The sequence below is a fragment of the Epargyreus clarus genome, unplaced genomic scaffold (assembly GCF_041222505.1).
Source record: "Epargyreus clarus isolate Ecla_fem2 unplaced genomic scaffold, WU_Ecla_fem_2.2 ptg000014l, whole genome shotgun sequence".
NCBI lineage: Eukaryota > Metazoa > Arthropoda > Insecta > Lepidoptera > Hesperiidae > Epargyreus > Epargyreus clarus.
The window spans coordinates 4,685,662-4,704,256 of record NW_027332222.1 but is presented as its reverse complement, the minus strand read 5'-3'; the positions used below and the strand labels follow the sequence as shown (position 1 = coordinate 4,704,256).

General features: G+C 37.8%; 1 protein-coding gene across 8 annotated transcripts in view; it reads left to right on the top strand.

Moving 5' to 3' along the window:
* pum (pumilio) overlaps positions 1-18,595 on the top strand; it is a 78,697-nt gene that overhangs the window by 50,924 nt on the left and 9,178 nt on the right. For all 8 annotated transcript variants that reach the window (XM_073079555.1, XM_073079553.1, XM_073079552.1 and 5 more), the window contains one exon: positions 16,497-17,019. In XM_073079555.1, coding sequence (XP_072935656.1) covers positions 16,497-17,019 — 523 coding nt within the window. The remainder of the gene's footprint in view (positions 1-16,496; positions 17,020-18,595) is intronic.

Sequence of the window (18,595 nt, the reverse complement as noted above, 5' to 3'; positions counted from 1 at the left end):
TACCTATTATTAGGAACAAAGAGGATAAAAATTTAAACTTTATATCGTTTATAAAAACCTTCTAAGTTTGGAAATTTACATACACGATGACTTTTACTTTGATACCATGCTTTTTGGTATCACTATTATACTAGTATCCGTGATATACGTTAGCCTAAAATTCTTAAAACAGCTCAAAGATATCTAATTTGTCATGACGAGTAGATTGGGAGGTCTGCTAGAACTCTTTTTGGCTTCGCCTTGAGTCTGGCAACTACAGAAATCGGTCAAGATTCTGTTTACGTATTTACATGACCTAGTAGGTGTACTGTACTCACAAACACTCCTTTTATTGTAGATGATTTTCAGTGCCGCATGTTTGTACTATCGTGATAATGTCTTTTACAAAATGTCACATATGCATATTAGAGGGTCCCGGTACCCGACACCAGTATTCGTGTGTATAACGCAGAGAACGTGGCCTGTGAAGGTGAAGGCGGAGCGCACGAGCCATAGAATACATTAGCCGCCACCACCAGTGTTGGCGTCGGAACGTTGTAATATATTTCACTAGCGGTCATTTTCGACAATTAACCACATAAAATAAGTGAAATTATGCATGCGGCCGACGACGGCGTATATCACGTCCAGTTACGGGGCACGATACCTACCCACCTGTATATTCATTATTCAAAGAAAATGTTTCGCTCGGCCAGGCCTCGTCCGGAAGCGCGGGCTCTGTTCGTGTGATTGATGGAGAGCTCTTTATTTTTACTATTCTTTTCTGTATATGCGAGCTTGTGCATTCCTTATGTCTTCCTTCATACATGAACAGTCGCAATACGTCCTATGAAATAATGCCATCTTGTGTGTATAAATATTGCGCTGTGCAAGCGTCGTTATTAATTTAGTGCCTTCTACCATCGTGTCACATTCGTGTAGACTCATTTTTACAGTAACAAATTCCAATGTTTTTAAAACAAATTCTCTATAATTATTACAATGTGAGATAATTATGATTTATGATCGTGGACACATCATGTTAACAACAACTTCGATGTTACTTTTCATATCGTTAAAAAACAAGACAGTTGGAAGTGTACTGGAACAAGATTATGATTTCAGGAAAATAAATTAGCATACGTCATTTTCAGAAGATAATTACAAGAATGGTGCACGGTACGACTATGATTTCTTCTCAATCACGTATGAACTTTATAGACTAACGCAATATCACCCAAAACTTATTACGACTTACTCCTGTGCAATATTGAGTCTAAATCAGTAATGAATATGTAGCAACATATTTATTAACATATTTTCTTAAAATTACTAAATATTGTTTTAAAACTAAAAGAACATTTTAATAAACATTCTGACTGATCAGGTGACTATTGGGTAAGCTACGAAGTTGGTAATAATAAGATGTTACGAAATACTTATATTTATTTCTGTGAAAATAGCGAATGACAGAGTTTAGGCCTCTGTAGCTTGCTGCATCATTTTACATGACAATGCTCACTCAAAGTTGGTGTGAAAAAGAAGGGATTTATAAAATTTATACTAGTGGTGCCCGCGACTTCGCCCGCATTTTAAAGAAATAATATGACATACTAACATACAAAAACTGAGAATTCATACCTTCATTGGAACGACAGTGGCACCGTTTGGCGAAAATTGGTCCTACCGACTCTGGAACCTTCGTGGGCTCATGGACAACAACTTTGTTAAAGATCATCACTTGACCAAATGCATAGTTTACGATTCAGTCCTTACTAATATCGATTAAAATAATCGAATTTTTGGTCCAAAAGATCGATTCTCCGATCTTAGATCGCCATCCCTAGTTCCCGTGGGATTTTCGGAATAAAAACTATCCTATGTCCTATCTTTTTTCAAAATTTCATTAAAATCGGTTCAGTGGTTTATCGTGAAGAAAAGACAACCAGACATACAGACAGACAGACAGACAAGAGTTACTTTCGGATTTATAATATTAGTAAGGAGTAAGGATTTCGTCAACTCGTTTCTTTTTAAAATGTACTGTTATATACGCATATTATCCGTAATAAAATCCTATAACATAAAATTTGTCCGTTATGTGATACCGTTATGTCAAATAATGTTTTGAAATTTTAATACAAATCTGCAAATAACCAAAACGTGAGCAAATATGTATTCTTACGTGGTGCTTAAATGCCTTGCCTGAGTAAGCCTCCGCTTCAACCGGACCTCTCAAACCGTCGGATTCATTTTCTCTTGCAATTTCCTACAATTTCCGGACAGCGTTTTGGTACGCTTACGTGCTGGAAAATTATTTTCCCGTTGATAATACCTCGTGTCACGGTTGTTGCTGAAGCTCGTGCCTACTTTATAAAATAAAACTCATTAGCAATACAATTAAAGGCATTCGGTCCGCATGCATTTCTGTTTTTATTCGCCATTACACATATTTTGATGAATATAGAAGAATAAAAAGTATCAAGTTCAAGTGCGAGATCAACGTCCTGCCAGTTGCCGCCTGGCGCATTACGCAACACGCAAAAGCGGTCGCTGCACATTCATTCAAGCCTCGCGCGAGAGCCTTGTGGCGATGTCATTGTTGTTGATAACTGATACGTTTGTCTTTTATATTAACAAATACCATAATGCATATTACTATTACTCACACATAATTTAATTACCTGTAGCAGCGTTACATCAATAGAAAGTCATCCTTTCATCTGACAGTTGTCTGTTTTAAGATGTGTGCTCATTCCCATCCGGCATCACCTTGAGGTGTGCGTGAATCAGCAGACGGCACGCTCACCGGTGTGACGGCGGTAGTTCAAGAATAGAGTGCGATCTATTTAGGAGTCCACTCCGTTTGTTTGCCAGCAATATGTGTCATTGTTAACTAATTTAAGTAACGGCAACTGCCAGCTGTTACAACACGACGACGTGTAATAATATTGCTTCACAAGGGGATTCCGATGCGGCATGTGATTCTTTGAACTGAACGACCTCTGCAGCATTCATATGACCTGGCATCAGTTAGATTTTTTGCATCCAAAGCAAAATATAAATCATCGAAGTACCTATACACATTTGGATTTAAAATCCCGTTTCAAGTGGGTAAATATTTTGTTACTTTATTTACTTATTTCGAGTTAGGTCAATTCAAAGCAAAGAATATACTTTGAGGTTAAGAAGTACCTAGGTTTGTATGTTTTTGTGCTTAAGAATATCCAAGTTAAGAACATAATAACAAATTTTATTAATATAAATTGCTCTTGTCTTATTTTTAAAGGTATGTAAGTTTACTTCTTCAAATAAGCAATTTATATGCAACGGACGTAACGAGCTCAATAACGAGTCTTTTAATTTTTTAGTGAGGTGGGTCGTGTTAATAATTATTTTATTAATTAATGTGAACGGAGGCTTGCACTGTCCGATACCCGGCGACATTATCGCTGGAGAGTTGCGTAAACATCAGAATGTAAAACACGATACCGTTTAGCCGGTTAATTAATTGCCGTGACCGGGACTCCGGGAGCCGGGAGCGAGCGTCGTTCGTCGTGGGCTTGTTATGGAAATAATGAGTGCGATCGCTGTGCACAGCGCGCCTATTACACAAGTTGTTCCGGAACCAAACCGCTTACTTCCATTTTTATTGTAGCTTTTCTGCGGTCGCCACTTTAATATTTCCAATATCCTCCCCTACTGATTTAGCTCTTCATTTTCTCGTGCACCGGTATAACCTTCCTTTACAGTTCTATATTCGGAGCTACGTTAAAAAAGGAAGATAAAATTGTATTAGTATTATCTTTGATTTGATAAGACGGGGGAGGAAATGTGACTTTGTTGCCAAGACGTGAACATGCATACACGGGAGCTTATTACAGAAAAGTTACGCGAAATATCAACGTGCAAACGTTTACGTTCAGAAGTTATGCACATATATTTTACCCAAAATTGTTTAGTAAAACGGATAAAACTGTTGGTTGCATTTGTTTGTTTCGTTTGGTTTGAGATTATGCTAAGATTTCCCATGTCACGCGTAAAAGATTATGTTTTAGTAGTTAGCAAGCGTAAGACGAAGTGAGCAGTTCTATTTCGCGCACGGGTTTATTGGGGTTCCGTGATTGAAGCTACCTGTGAGACGCGTCACTTGATTTAATTAAAAGACGCTTTACCACCCATTTCGTCGACCCGACGCCAAGTAAGGCACCTCGGTTAATTTCGACACGAGTCATTCCGCACAAGATTTATCTCAATATTGGACGCACCTTACACTGCCTTCCCTTAACATGCTGTTATATTACTGCGGGTATAATACACGTAAAGTACGAGTAGATTTTCAAAGTATTAATTTGTTCCATATAGTTCAATAAAAAATATGAATAACTTATATCTTGCTCCATGTAAAAGAATCCCGGGATCGTTATTTTTAACAAGAGGAATAGCCATTTTATAAGTATGAAAAAGGGTAAATTGACGCAGGAAAGGTAGAATCTCTTAAATCCTGCCTGTGATTGCATCATTTGGTCGAGATAGTCGTCATATTTCACTGTTGAACCTCTGACTTAGAATTTAACAAATGGTCTACATTTGTTAGAATTGTGGTCGATTCCCCCTTTTCAACGAGCTTGTAGCTTTTGAGCTACACATTAGTGCTGATTTACGAACTACGCTATATTCCATAATATATCTGAAACAACATCAAAAAATCAAACTCTAGTCCCAACATTAACAAAAAAAGCTAAAACAAATGTTGCTATTATAGAATTTAATTTCCAAAATATTTAAATCTTCAAATGAGTTAAGCGCATACCGTTACAAATATTTAACTTCATAGCACGTTATAGATAGAACTTTTACTTGTAACTTATTCCTAAAATCTTTATTCATAAATGTTTTGACGTTTGAGTGCCAAGTTTGCTCATTTATTCCCATAATTTAACAAAAAATGCGCGAAGAAAATATATCTTGCAATAATTAGAGTGAGATTTTTGTAAATTCTCATTGTTGGCGTCTAATGCGCTACTCTTGTTGGCCGTCATCACGCGTCGCGGGAGAAGTTCGTTATTAATTCATCGCCTCTCAACTTGGCCGCTTTTACTCGCATTACCTTTCCCATTTGAGAAACGATAAACCATTTTAGACTATAGGTTTTAAGCTGTACTTCACTACTGAACAAATCCATTGCATATTAACATAGTCAACGATCGATCTATTTATTACGTTTTAATAATTTCTCAAACATATTTTTGCTTACGAACGTTCACGAGAAGAATAGTTTTTATAAATATGTAACTTTATAGAACGCATACTGTACAATATTCTATGTCTCCACTGCAATAGTGGCTAGACTAGAATGGTGACTCTAATAAATCTTGGTGTCGATTATGGTGAACCACAATCGGCAATCACATGATGGCCAAAAAGCGTCCACGCGATGTTGATTGTGACATTGTCTGATCCGGGCGGGTGCCGCGGCGGGCACCACCGTAGGGCGAGCGGGCGCATCGCGGCTGCCACCCGCATTTGTGATGCAAATTGCTGCGCCCGCCGCGGAGCTCCGATGCGCTTCACGCCTTACCTGTTCCACCCAACATAATTATTGTGAAAAATATTCATTTGTCCGCTTTTAAACTCTCATTACCATAACTTTGCTTTCTACCGCGCGCTCCGCGAACTGAAACCATGTTTTAGTCACCTATTCGGCTCGCCTCCGATACTCTCTTTATTCGTGTAAGCTAACACCTTTATCGGTCCGTTGACTGTAATGGGAGGAATTCAATAGCTAACTGGGTGCAAGAAGTCCGTGTGAAGTTTCGTGAGAACCCAAGAGTCGTTTGGTACCCGACTTGAACGTTATCATATTACAAACGATTTCGCAAAACGAATAAATAAGAACGGAGGCAAGAAGCGTGCGGTGAAACCGAGTCAAAGCGTGGGTATTAGAAACGCTCCGATTACCACGCTGAGAAGAGCTGCCTCCGTGTCGTTGTTGTACTTCAATAGTGCGTTTCTTTACCTGCATACCGTTTTTTAACTCGATACTTCCTTTTTTATTAAAACACTACAATCACATCCAATATTAATTGGTATGAGTTAAACGATTTTAATTCCTCAATGATCATAACTTCATAAGTGATTAAGTAAGTGGGTAAGTTGTAGATGCGGATACCGGTACCGCTGCTGGCCTGACCGCGTTCCACTAACGGTATCCAATCCGAAGTATTTCTCCGGCCCGTGGCACACTTCGTGCGTACATTCACCTCACCCATCTTACTATCTTCGCTTTGCATAGCATTGCCTTCGTTAGTTGTTACTTATATTATTTTAATTAATAATTTTACACGTCCCTATATTTGTGTACATTTGTATTATGTTTTATTAGCTTGTCCAAATTTCTTACTACATTCTAGATAGATTTTTTAATCCAAACTACAACACATATTGAATTGAGATCAAAGCACCGTTAGAGTTCGACGGCCTTCTTGTGACAGTTAAGTAAAAGTTTGACCAAAACAGCATTCACCATTAATGGTGAAGTATAAAAGAAAATATTATTTGCATAAGTCATTAACTAAGTAGTTAATATTTTAATGCAGGATGCAGAAATGTACTTATTTTTTGTAAACTAGATTTGTCGTTGCGTCTACTTAATATTATAATCAATGATGATGAACAATCTTGTGTAGTTGATATGCTGGTTGTGTGTGTGGTTGGTGTAAGGGTCCATCATTATTAATCCTGTTATTTTTTCATTATAGTAGTCTCATTATAATAGTCATTTTGGTTTTGAGATACATATTTATGAACTCTTTGAAAAGGTTTGACGATAAACAAACGATTTAAGGAAGCCATTTCGCTAGCCCTCCACCACCTCAAGCGATATAATTACATTGGCTTCCTTTCTCCTTTGCTTCATTTTCTTAAAATTAACTTGTAATGTCGAGATAAGTGAAAGTTTTGTTTTTCATTTTTTGGCGTACAATGTAGTAACATGGAAAGTACTTTGCATATTCTCTTTGGGGTTTACATAGATTCAGATGGCACTAGTAGGGGATAAGAGGTCGAAAGGCGGGCTGCGTTATGGTCCTGTTAGCGGAAATTGGAGCGGAGGTGCGAGCCAGGGCCGAACGTAGCACTTCATTACGCGGCCTCGTTACCCACCAGCGTCCTCCATCTCGAAACCACGCTCCATGTATCGTAACCACGCCACGCTCTCCTCCCAATTCTTTACGACCTCTGTTGATGTTTTACTACCCATTCTGCACACTTTGTAGGCACATTTTATACGTCATAATTTATCATTTAGGTTTTATTTCGCCGAAATTAAAGTTGTACCTACATGAATTATTGGTTTTACGAATAAAATTCTTATACCTACCGGTGTAAGCCGTGGCCCGTTTTCTTGCGTGCGTGTGATTACCTGGCTCGTATTGCTGTGTAATATATTCATATTTTCACCACCTTCGCATCCTTAATGTTTCGTTTCCTCCTTTGTTTTCTATGGACTGCCTTTTATGCAGCGTTTTAAATTGCTTTGTGTGTTGTAGAGCATTGTTATTTTGGCTCAACAGAGCCTTAGGCTTAGTGTATTATAAATATGTTTGTTTTTAAAATACTATCTTTTAAATTTTGGGTGCAAAGGATTTTCTCATGGAAGCACTCGCGTGGCAAGATAAGGGCGTCTTCCGTTTCCGCCTAGTGCACATTCGCTCAGCCTACTAACATTTGCCGAAACGAGTGTCTTGCCGCAGCCTTCTGCCAAATCGATTTGTGTCATTTAATGTCATAAACCGACACGCTACTTTGGACACTCGCCATTGCGTTGCACATATTAATGAATTACTTATATTGTTAATAATGTAGCCGTTGTATGCGTCTAGAGATTATAAATCTTCGGATTAGAACAACTGGAACATTGAATATTAATTATAGCTTTAAAACTGTATTCTGATGTGGCGGACATACAATTTTGTAATAGGACATATCTTCATGGTAATGAGGCCACAAGCTTGTTTTTCCTCAATCTCGCTTAAGATTATGTATCCTTACTTGACTTTATATCACGTTTCATTATATCGTATGATAGTTAATATTATTAGGCGTTATTTTGCGGAAATTTGTTATGTATCCTTAATTTATGAAGTTACGTTGGAACTACTTCGCAACATTCCGCTACTAACGTGTTGCAATTTTAGTTTAGATCTAGTATACTCTTGTAAGTTAAATTATTATACGCTTCGATGCCTCATACCGGACATGGTATTTTTGAAGTTTATGGGCTCATTAATTTAATTTTCATTATTATGACTATCGTCTTTACTAGCGTCTCTAGGATTATAATGTTACTGGACACAAGTCTCTTCAATTTTCCCAACAATTGAAAGATCATGTATGTAATCATAGTTCGTAAAAGTAGGTTTTTTTTCTCGTGCACTGTTTGTTGGTTTCGAGATTGAGTTTATATAAGAAAAAAAAAACACAAGCACATTGTGTCACCAAATAATGTCACAGATAGAGCTAACACGCATACAGATGACGAGTAAATCGGTCTGCGTAGATACTGGCCTCACTTCACCCACTTGACCAACTTATTGTGTCACTGGCGTATCGGGCAACTATTTAATGCCATTACCATTCAAATCACTGATATTAAAATTAGGGTTTTCATTTTGGATTACAAAAGATATCGTCTACTCTACCTAGCTTTCCCAACATTCTTTTATCATTCTTATGTTTATAACCTGAATGCAAATTTTTAAACACGACGAGTTGTGGTATTCTGTAAGTCAACAATTCTCAAGCTGTTTACTGTTGGATACGTGACCGGCTTTGGAAGGCCAAATGTCCGCCATCTGATCCCCACAAATCCGCGTTATGTTCTCAGCTATGAAATGCGCCTCTTTATTATTCCGTAGTATTTTTGCAAAGCCTAGCCAAGGCTCGGTGTCGTTTCATCCTTTAAATAGTCACAAGGATTTAACTAGAGAAGTGTGGGCAGTGTTTTTTGAAATGTAAATTTGTACTTAAAATGTGTTATTACACGTATAGGTATATATTTTTGTGATCACGTAAGTGAGCATGATCGAATACAAAAACCACGTCACTAAGTGTAATATCTGAGGGTGAATTGCGAGGGTGTGACAGCTAGGTGCGGCTCCCAAGTCGTCGATGCGGTGATGGCCGTGGTGTTTTACGAGAGGGGTGCGCCGCGGCGCGGGCGCGCCTGCTGCTAATTTTGATAAAAGCTTCGTCCGGCCGCACCCGACCGCCCGCGCCGCCCGCCACCGTCAACCACCAACGCGACCAATAAATACTCATCCTATCTATCTAAGATATATATTGGTTTCTGAATGTTTACAGTTCTGAATGTTTTGCTAAAGCCTCTTCTATTTCTACAAATTAATTGCACTTATTCATTAGTGATATACGGTTTAAATAGTAAGAAAGGAAATTTCTTACGTAAGAAATGTTTTAGAAATGTAGTTATTTTAATAATGTTAAATATTCCTCATTTCGTAGAATTATCACTCTAAAGATATTTGATTAATCATGTCATACTATGAATTACAAACTCTTTGTATACATACATATAGGTATTATATAATTTATATTTTAATGTGCAAATTGACATACTCATATTTATTTCAATTCTGATTTCTCTAATTAAGCGTGTGTTCTTTAGTTTTTAATAATTAAATCAGTGTATAATTTCGTGAAACAAAGCACCCACAGTAAATGTTGATATAATTAGAACAGTTGTAGATAATGAGACTAACGAGTGATCATTTATTCCTATCAATGTATTTTTACACACACGAAGCAAAACCGCCAGTCAGTAACGTTTACATTGAAGAATAATCGCATCGACTGGTTCCATTGTTATGTTAGTGATAGTATGATAGTCCCAACTGGCTACCGAAAGTAAATGATCTCTCATATTTGGCGATTTATAAATTCATTAAATTATACTGACTGAGGTATATCACTGCTGATTTCGGTTTATACTGTTGATGTATTTTTTAAGCACTTTTTTAGCAACCCGTCCCGGCTTCTCACGGATAGCATAGCATAATATGTCTAATTTTCTTTCTGTCGTAGTATACTGATATATCGGCCTGTTGCGTCGAGCTTGTAGAATATACTCATTAAGAATCTTCGTCAATCTTCAGACGTTTTTTCACAAAACTTACTGGATTAATACACCTGAACCTTCCTCATGGATCACACGTGTCTATTGGTGTCATACTGGCATTGGTGAAAACTTTGAGTTCGGTCGTTTGTAAGTTGATCGCGTTTGGCATTGGTATAGATAGTTAGAAAGAGGTGTCGGGGGTTTTGTTATATAATATTAATAGATTGTTGTAACATGGCCCATAAACTCATAACATAATAACACATGAAATGACTTTTGTTTATTATATATATAACAAGCCGGTCTCAAAGTCGCGAAAATAATCCAGCATATTTTTTCGGTCACAGAGGCCTGCATTAGGTATACCCATAGAATTTGATCTGGCTTAAGAATTATTTGTAATAACTTCTCGCCAAGAACAAAATTGTTTTTGAATATGTTTACTAGGGGGCCAAACGGTAATAGCTCTAAATGGCTTACTATTGATCGCTTCTCGTGTCACTTCCCGCCAGATTGTATGAATCTATCAGACATACGTCGATTCCATATTAAAACATCCACTTAAAAAATTCCATTGATAAATGTTGGTAAGTAATCAATAACATAATTACCTCTTGTGTATAATATTCGTCTATGTTTACGTCCGTGGCACCTACGACACAGTCACAGTACTTATGTAGAAAGCGTCTTTTTTATTAGGTTTAAAATTCAAGTGTTGGTTAAAACTCAAGATATAGCAGGACAAGCAGCAAGACATATTTAAAAATCAGTTAAAAATACATTATCAAAAAGACTTACCTATGTACTAAGGCAGAACAAATTTCATTCATACATTATACACACACATACACGCGCACACACACACACACACACACACACACATACACACACACACACATACACACACACACACACACACACACACACACACACACACACACACACACACACACACACACACACACACACACACACACACATACACAGTCATACACTTATATACGCCCCTTAAATAATAAATATAAATAATACTATAATCGAATAAGACAAAAATTCTATCAATATATTAATTAAAACTCAGTAAAATAATTCAGTACTATGTATAATAATTCTGTCCGCTCTTTACCTTGTATCCGCTAGTTGTTGAGCGTATCATTAGTAACAATAACAAGTTCGTTATTCCTTGCAATTCGCAGTGTACTTTTCTGAATCTACCCTCTTTGTCGAAAATTGTATTAACTGTTTTTGCTTTAGATACAAAATAATTATACTTATTATTGTTAAACTATCATTTATTTATTATCATGTTACTTACGCTAGGTGGCATATAATAGTTTTAATTATGTGTTTTCTCTGTAAGTGAATTGTGAATATTCTTAAGAGAAAATAAAGTCTTTAACCATAATCCGCTATGGTCGCCCTATAAACGTCCAAGCAAGCATACCTTATGCTTGCTTGGACGTTATTGGGCGACCATAGCGGATTCCCTGCTATGATTCCTTCATACAAAAAAGGTAAATGCATCAAGTCAATTATAATCCAGATAAGGGTTTAATTAGGGATATTTATTTATTATTTTAGATAAAATTGCTAATTTATATTTCCATTATAACTAGTATTATGGCTCTGTAATGTTCATGTTTTCCGAACACAATCATAAAAATATGTACAGATACTCCTTTCCTTATTATCTTATTATGTACGAGTATGAATCATGAATCATAATAAACATACTCAATTAAATACACCTTGTGTTCTGGTTTATTTAAAAAAAACACGTACCTACTACACTTATTCGTTGAAACAGACTTATTTGTATTGAAGTAACTATTTTTAATACGGTCTGCTATACAAATAAGAACGAACACAAGTAACGACGTGCAAATCGTAAATTAACGAATCGACGAGAGGCGGAAAAGTTCGAGAATAAATAGTTTTCTGTTGTTACTTACTGTATCATATCAATCGATAGGAACTGGTATAAACCTTGCAAATAGACTGATTACAGTATCGAGTTAGGTGATGACATTGATGACTATATAGCAGTGTTTTTCAAAATTTGGGTCGCTACCCCCGGGGAGTCGCATAGCTTTTATAAGGGTATCGCAGAGTCTCAATAAATAAGAAAAAGTGCTATATAGGTAAAGATCAAAAATATATACCTACAAATAAATTATTAAAGGTTTCTGTTTTTTTAACGTAATCGATTTAAAATGAGTGTTTTACATGTTTAAATATCTAACCGACATCTAAAATAAAACACGTTAATATTTTGTAACATACTAAAATAAAGGTTATGGGGTCTCGAAATATATTAAAGTACATTGTAGGGGTCGTGTCATTTCAAAGATTGAGAAGCCCTGGACTATACTAAACTAAGCTGCGAAAGATCTGCGGCCTACTTCAAAATGCTGCTTCAGTGCGGTATGTTTAGCATGAGGTTGCTGGCCTAATTGACCCAAGTGTTAAAATATTCTTCTCGATTTTTAATAAGGTTTAAGTAAATCTTTGTCATGTATTACTTCCTAATGAACTGGCAACTACCGTCACTATATTGAAAATGCGAACACCTGGACGAATAAACAATGTTCTCGGTATAATATTAACGAGCTTTTCCGTGCGCTTCTGACCCCGGTCAGGACCGAGTGTGTTTTTATATTTCTTACATGAATCCTATTATTCCTCTAACATTTTATGATATATTTTAAAATTTTAGCAGGATAAGTAACTTGGCCAAAATTTCAAAAATATTTTTATATTCAGTTTTGGATTCGTCTAAATTACAGGGGTACAACGTGATCAGGGGTAGGCATCGGTAGTCAACTTTAGGTCCTGTTCCATGAGTGCTAGGTAATGGAATCCACCTATCCAGAGGCTAGTTACGATTATATGGACTACTGCGAGTAAATCTGCCCTTATGAATTATGATAGAAAATAGTTTTATTTATTTATATTTAAGTATTCAGATGGTTTTGGAATCGGGCTTTCAGACTTTATTCATGTGAATCACATGTTATATCATCCGAATATTTAAATATTTCATTTAACGCACAAACAAATAAATGTTTTTTTTTTTACAATTATACAAAAGGAAACTAAATTGACTTAATAGATTGCGGAGACCGCTTCGTGACTCTTCAACTTTACATTATTGAACTAGTCTTCGTCAAAATAAATATTAAGTTGTAATTCTGGCAGGGCGTGGGCGACGTAGGCGTGGCTACGCTCCGCCCAACTTGAGCCCGCCCTCGCCCTTTGCCACCTTTTCACGAGATTCTAACGGTTTTTTGCGTAGACAGTAGGTATCTAACAGTCTAATTAAATCGGGACCATAGTTTTCATAAAAAACCCTCCTTACGACCAAATTAAAATGTGAGTCATAAAAAATATTACCTGCATGACAGTTTTCATAAGAGAGATAATTTTTTTCATGTAAGGACGTACATAAATTATATACCTATTATATTGTAAATAAACTTGGAATTTAGTGTACTTATATTGATATAAACATTAGGTTATGAGCCAAGGGAGCAGACCTTAGCAGCCCTCGGGGCAGATAAACTCGTTACAGCTTGATATACCAACTTTAGGCGGTGGCAGAGCACGCCGCCAGCCGCGGTTATCACTGTAATCTCGTTGCGACTTCCGACCCCGTCGACTTCGATTCTCTCCAAATTAGCTTTTGTACTCGATCGGCAATCTAATTTTCTTTCTTCTAAAATGTTTTTCTCGCAATTCACGTTGCTCCACTCTCTTCGGCAAACAATTTTACTCGTAAAGACGTTAAATGCAGAGGTGAGGCGCTTGCAAGAAGCAGTAGCATTTCGTCGCTGCCACTAAAAGCTTCTTGTTGACGTAACGTTCGATTCGAGAGGCTCAGCTACGTTCTTGTCCTTATAATTGATTGCTTTGTCGCGTAATTTGTTTGCCGACGCCTGAAGCGGGCGATCCTCGCGGGAACAACGCGTCGCTCGTCCTCTCGTCATCGTCCTCGTAAATAATAAATGTCATTGGATGTCATGTACTGCCGGCGACACAGCCACCACCTAGCCACTACCCGCTCATTTCATGACTTGACATCTTTACTAGCGTATTACTGCACTAATGGTTTAGATGTCACGTTCGTGTAGTAATTATGGAACATGACGTACTACTTGGCTACGTTGATATCAATCATTGGACAGTAACAAATGGACGTAGCACGCCCTAAGGCTCCTGAACTAAAATAACGATATCTAGAATTAATTTAAGGGATACGCGTCTGCAGAAATTTTAAAAACGTATTAAAAGACACCTAAATTGGAAGAAATGTTATTTTGTATTTATTATTTCTAGTATGAACAACCCTTGTTAATAGGTTTCAATTGCCGTTATAGGTACGCGGATAGCTGTGGTAGTGTAATACGAAATTTACTGGATGAACTCTGTAGCATGCACGCTCCTTCCCTCACTAATAACACTGTAATTGGTATCGAAGCTCGCCGCAGCCGGATTACTGAACGTCTAATTGAATGCGAGACGCTTCCTCACGGCTGCTACCTGCGACTTCAGCGACAACGGCGACTTAATTTTGTAGCGGTCAAGTTGCCCCGCTTTGCGCACGTGCACGGCCCGCGCCCGCACGGGGCTAAATTACACCACCTCAATGAATTAAATTGTCTGGGAAGCACGAGCCACCGCGTTACGAGATCAAACGCGACACCCCGACCGAACGACCGAGACTTTAGAATCTCACTTTTCACCCGCTACGAAGTTACGACATCAGATAATCATTTTGTGTCAATTAGCTAATGAAAAATAAAATAGACACCCGGAATATAGTAGCACCGTAATTAAAATTACGACGAGGTTTCTGTTGGCATCTGTTTTGAGGATTACTCTTCAGCTTTATGTAGATACCTTATATCGATGGATACAAAGTTTACGTAGAGTCTTAGATCAACTTACTTGATCCATTAACTAGAGTGAATAGGCGTAATGCGAAGGTTTGTGGTTAATTATATGACAATTATTTTACACCGTAAAGAAACATGCACGTCCATTAAATATTTAACTGTCCATTTTTCTTATGACTACTTCTGCTCCTGTAATGTTTCGCAGATACACGTATAACCAAAAATGACTAAAACTGGCCGAAATCTCTCAATTATCCCTGGAGGAACCCTACTAGCACTGCTTCTTTTTTAACAAAACTCTTAGCGCTATGTCCTAATGTGTAGTAAAACAGAGACACTTGACACAAACCGTTCCAACCTAGTCCTTAAGAGTAGCCACGTAGATGTGGTCCATCTTAGGCAGCAGGGACCTCTTACCAGGAGGATTGTCTGCTAGTTTGTTATTTCCATCGGTAATAACGCTAACGTGTCCTATTTGACAACGTTACGTTATATGTAAAACTCCCAAAGATACATAATTCTTGACTTGGCTGTTTAATTTGTGGGAGTATTTGACAGTTAGAGTTTAATCGTAATTAAACCATAAAATATTACAATTAATAGGAATTATTACGGGACAACCAAATGCAGATTTGCCATTTTTTACCAAGCTGCAAATGGCAACGAATTTGGAATGGGGCAGGTGGTGGCAATAGAAAAGGCGGCACAGAGTGCACGAGCGATGTTGTGTGCGGAATGTTTGACGGTGTTTACAGTACGACGCGCGCGGCCGGCATACGGCCCTGGAGCCCCGCCAACTAATCTCTTCTCAACAGGTAAATGGAGCCCGGCCGCTCTCGATGACATCACAGTCGCATTACGTGCTCTGACACTCGTGATTCACCCCATTCAAAATATCCCACACGAACCGAAAATATGTTAATTGTTACTACGACATTTTTCATATTTACAACTATTGTTTAAAAATAATTATCCTTAAAAATATCACACGTGCAATGAATGATAATAGTTGGTGGTACGTAGTGAAATAATTTAATGAAACGGAACATTTACAATTTTAATTAAACGGAATGTATAATGTAGCTATCTTTTTTCTGGCATATCCAAAGAAACAAACACGGTGGCCGGGAGCCAGTAGCAGCATATGCACCGGACAGCAACGCGGCTTGTTATTAACTTTTTAAACGATTGTGTTAATTAGCGCGCTTTACCGAGAGAAGCCCTCGAGCACCGCAGCTTCGAATATAAAAAATAAATTATACTTTCCTTCTATTAATTAAACATTAGTTTATTCATCCCTGTACGACCGACTATACTATTATGATTGTAATATTACAGCGTTTCATTGTTGCTTTGAGTATTTAGTACTTAACGGTTTTGTTCTTCTTTTCTTATTTTATTACTTTAGCTTTTAAAGTAAATACGCGATTAAATGTCTACTTCATGCCGTTAGGCCGGTCATTAAACTTGGTTTATCTTTGTTGCAGCAATTATTCCGGTCACAACAGGCAGCGGCGGCGGGCGGGCAGGCGGCCGCCGCTCAGCTGCAACTACTGCAGCAACAACAGCAACAGCAATTCCAACTCCAACAGCAACTGGCCGCGCAACAGGCCTTCACCCAAGCGCCATACGTTATCAACGCCGGGCAGGAGGGTGCGCCGTACGTGAGCGCGTTAATAGCGGGCGTCCCGCCGTACTACGGCGTAGCGGCGCCATGGGGCGTGTACCCGGGGCTGGTGGCGCAGCCGGCGCAGCAGCAGGCGCAGCAGCCGCGGCGGCCGCTGACGCCGCAGCAGGGCGAGCAGCAGGTGAACGGGCAGGGCCAGTACATGATCCCGTACTACGACCCCGGCTCGCTGGTGATGGGCGGACGCAACGGCACGCCGCTGCGGCTGGTGTCGCCGGGCGGCGTGCTGGCGCCGCGCCAGTACCCGCCCGCGCCCGCGCTGCCCGCCGCCTCGTCCGCGCCGCCCGCCGCCGCGCAGCCGCAGCCGCAGCAGCCGCAACCTGGTCAGTACACACGCGCTAGCACATTCCGATCGTATCATACTTACATTAACCCGATTGCAGTACTATAAATTATATTACCTGTTTTGATCGTTCATTGTAACGTTTGAGTATCTTAAACATTAATCGGCCAAGTGTTTTTGTGAACTGCAGTTTATATTTTTTTGTTGGGATAAAAGTAGTGGCCATTTAAAGTTCTCAAGGTATATTTAATGTATAAAGATCCCATGTAATATTATTTACTTCTCAAATTCCACTTATAAGAAGGTCAGACGCAATTAAAAATACACAAGAAAATAAAAATGCATATAATATTTAACAAGTATATTTCTTATTTTGAAAGAACTTTGTCCTTTGAGCTGCATTTCATAAATTAAACACAACGCCCACCAGATCAGTCGGCACACGTATGTACTATGTATATATGATAAAATAATATCTACTAATTTTGGTCTTAAAAGCATGTGACAAAATTATTAGTTTTACTCACCTCTCCATGTTTTAAGCTTCGTTTGTTTATTGAATTACAAAATCTTGTAGATAGACATTGGTTATCATTGTATCAATCTGAAATTTCTTCAATCTTTAAAAAAATATTTGTAAAAACAGGTGGCCCAACTCAGATGGATGCCACTTGGGTGAATGGTTGATGGGATCAACTTGTACCTAATGACTTTAACGTAATTAACGTTTTAATAATATGTATATTTTATTTAATAATGTCATTTTTTACTTTGTGTAGTGTAATAATATTCTTAACATACATTTTAAACCGATGTAATCAAAATCATTATAGACAGTACTCGTGTGAACATATTTTTATTACAGTTTTTTTATATATAAATTTACATAATGTACATATAAACAAAATCTCATACATTTGTTTCATAAATGTAGCAAAATAGATTATAATTACCTATAATCCCATAATTTCAAATATTTTTAGTGTAATTATCCATAAAAATATTATTAAACACTTTCATTTTATTAGGCTTTGTAATCATTTGATTATGCATGCCAGATAACCGCTATATTAGTTATTCTTAAGGTTTTTATATTATACTTGTGTTAACTGAGTGCCGACCAAAAGTCTTTCATTATATGTCTTTCACTGTATTCTGTAGTAATTTATGTTATATGCCGGTGGTCTAGTGAAGTTAGGGCTATATTCTTACATTCGGGAATAATAGTCTTTAATGTAACTGATTGTGATAAATGTGTTCTGTCAAATTTTGATTAAACTTCCCAGCTTTTTTAGAACTTCGCAAAGACCATACACTTATGTTCGTTTGTTTACATTAAATAACACACATCAGATGCATTCTTCTTGGCTATGGTGTCCGGCAGATTGGCTTTTTTTATAATATTGAAGTAGTAAACGAGCATGCAGTCCATCTAATGGTAAGCGGCTATTGCCGTCCATGGACATCCGTTATCAACACCTGACAAGATTAGACTCCTCCCTAAAGTTGGCAACAGTTGTATTGTCACCCCCGAGGGCCAAGTTGGAAAGCCTTGAATAAGTAAGTCTTCCTTAAACCAGAACACAGCAGCGTTTGCTTATGAGGCAGAAATAGGT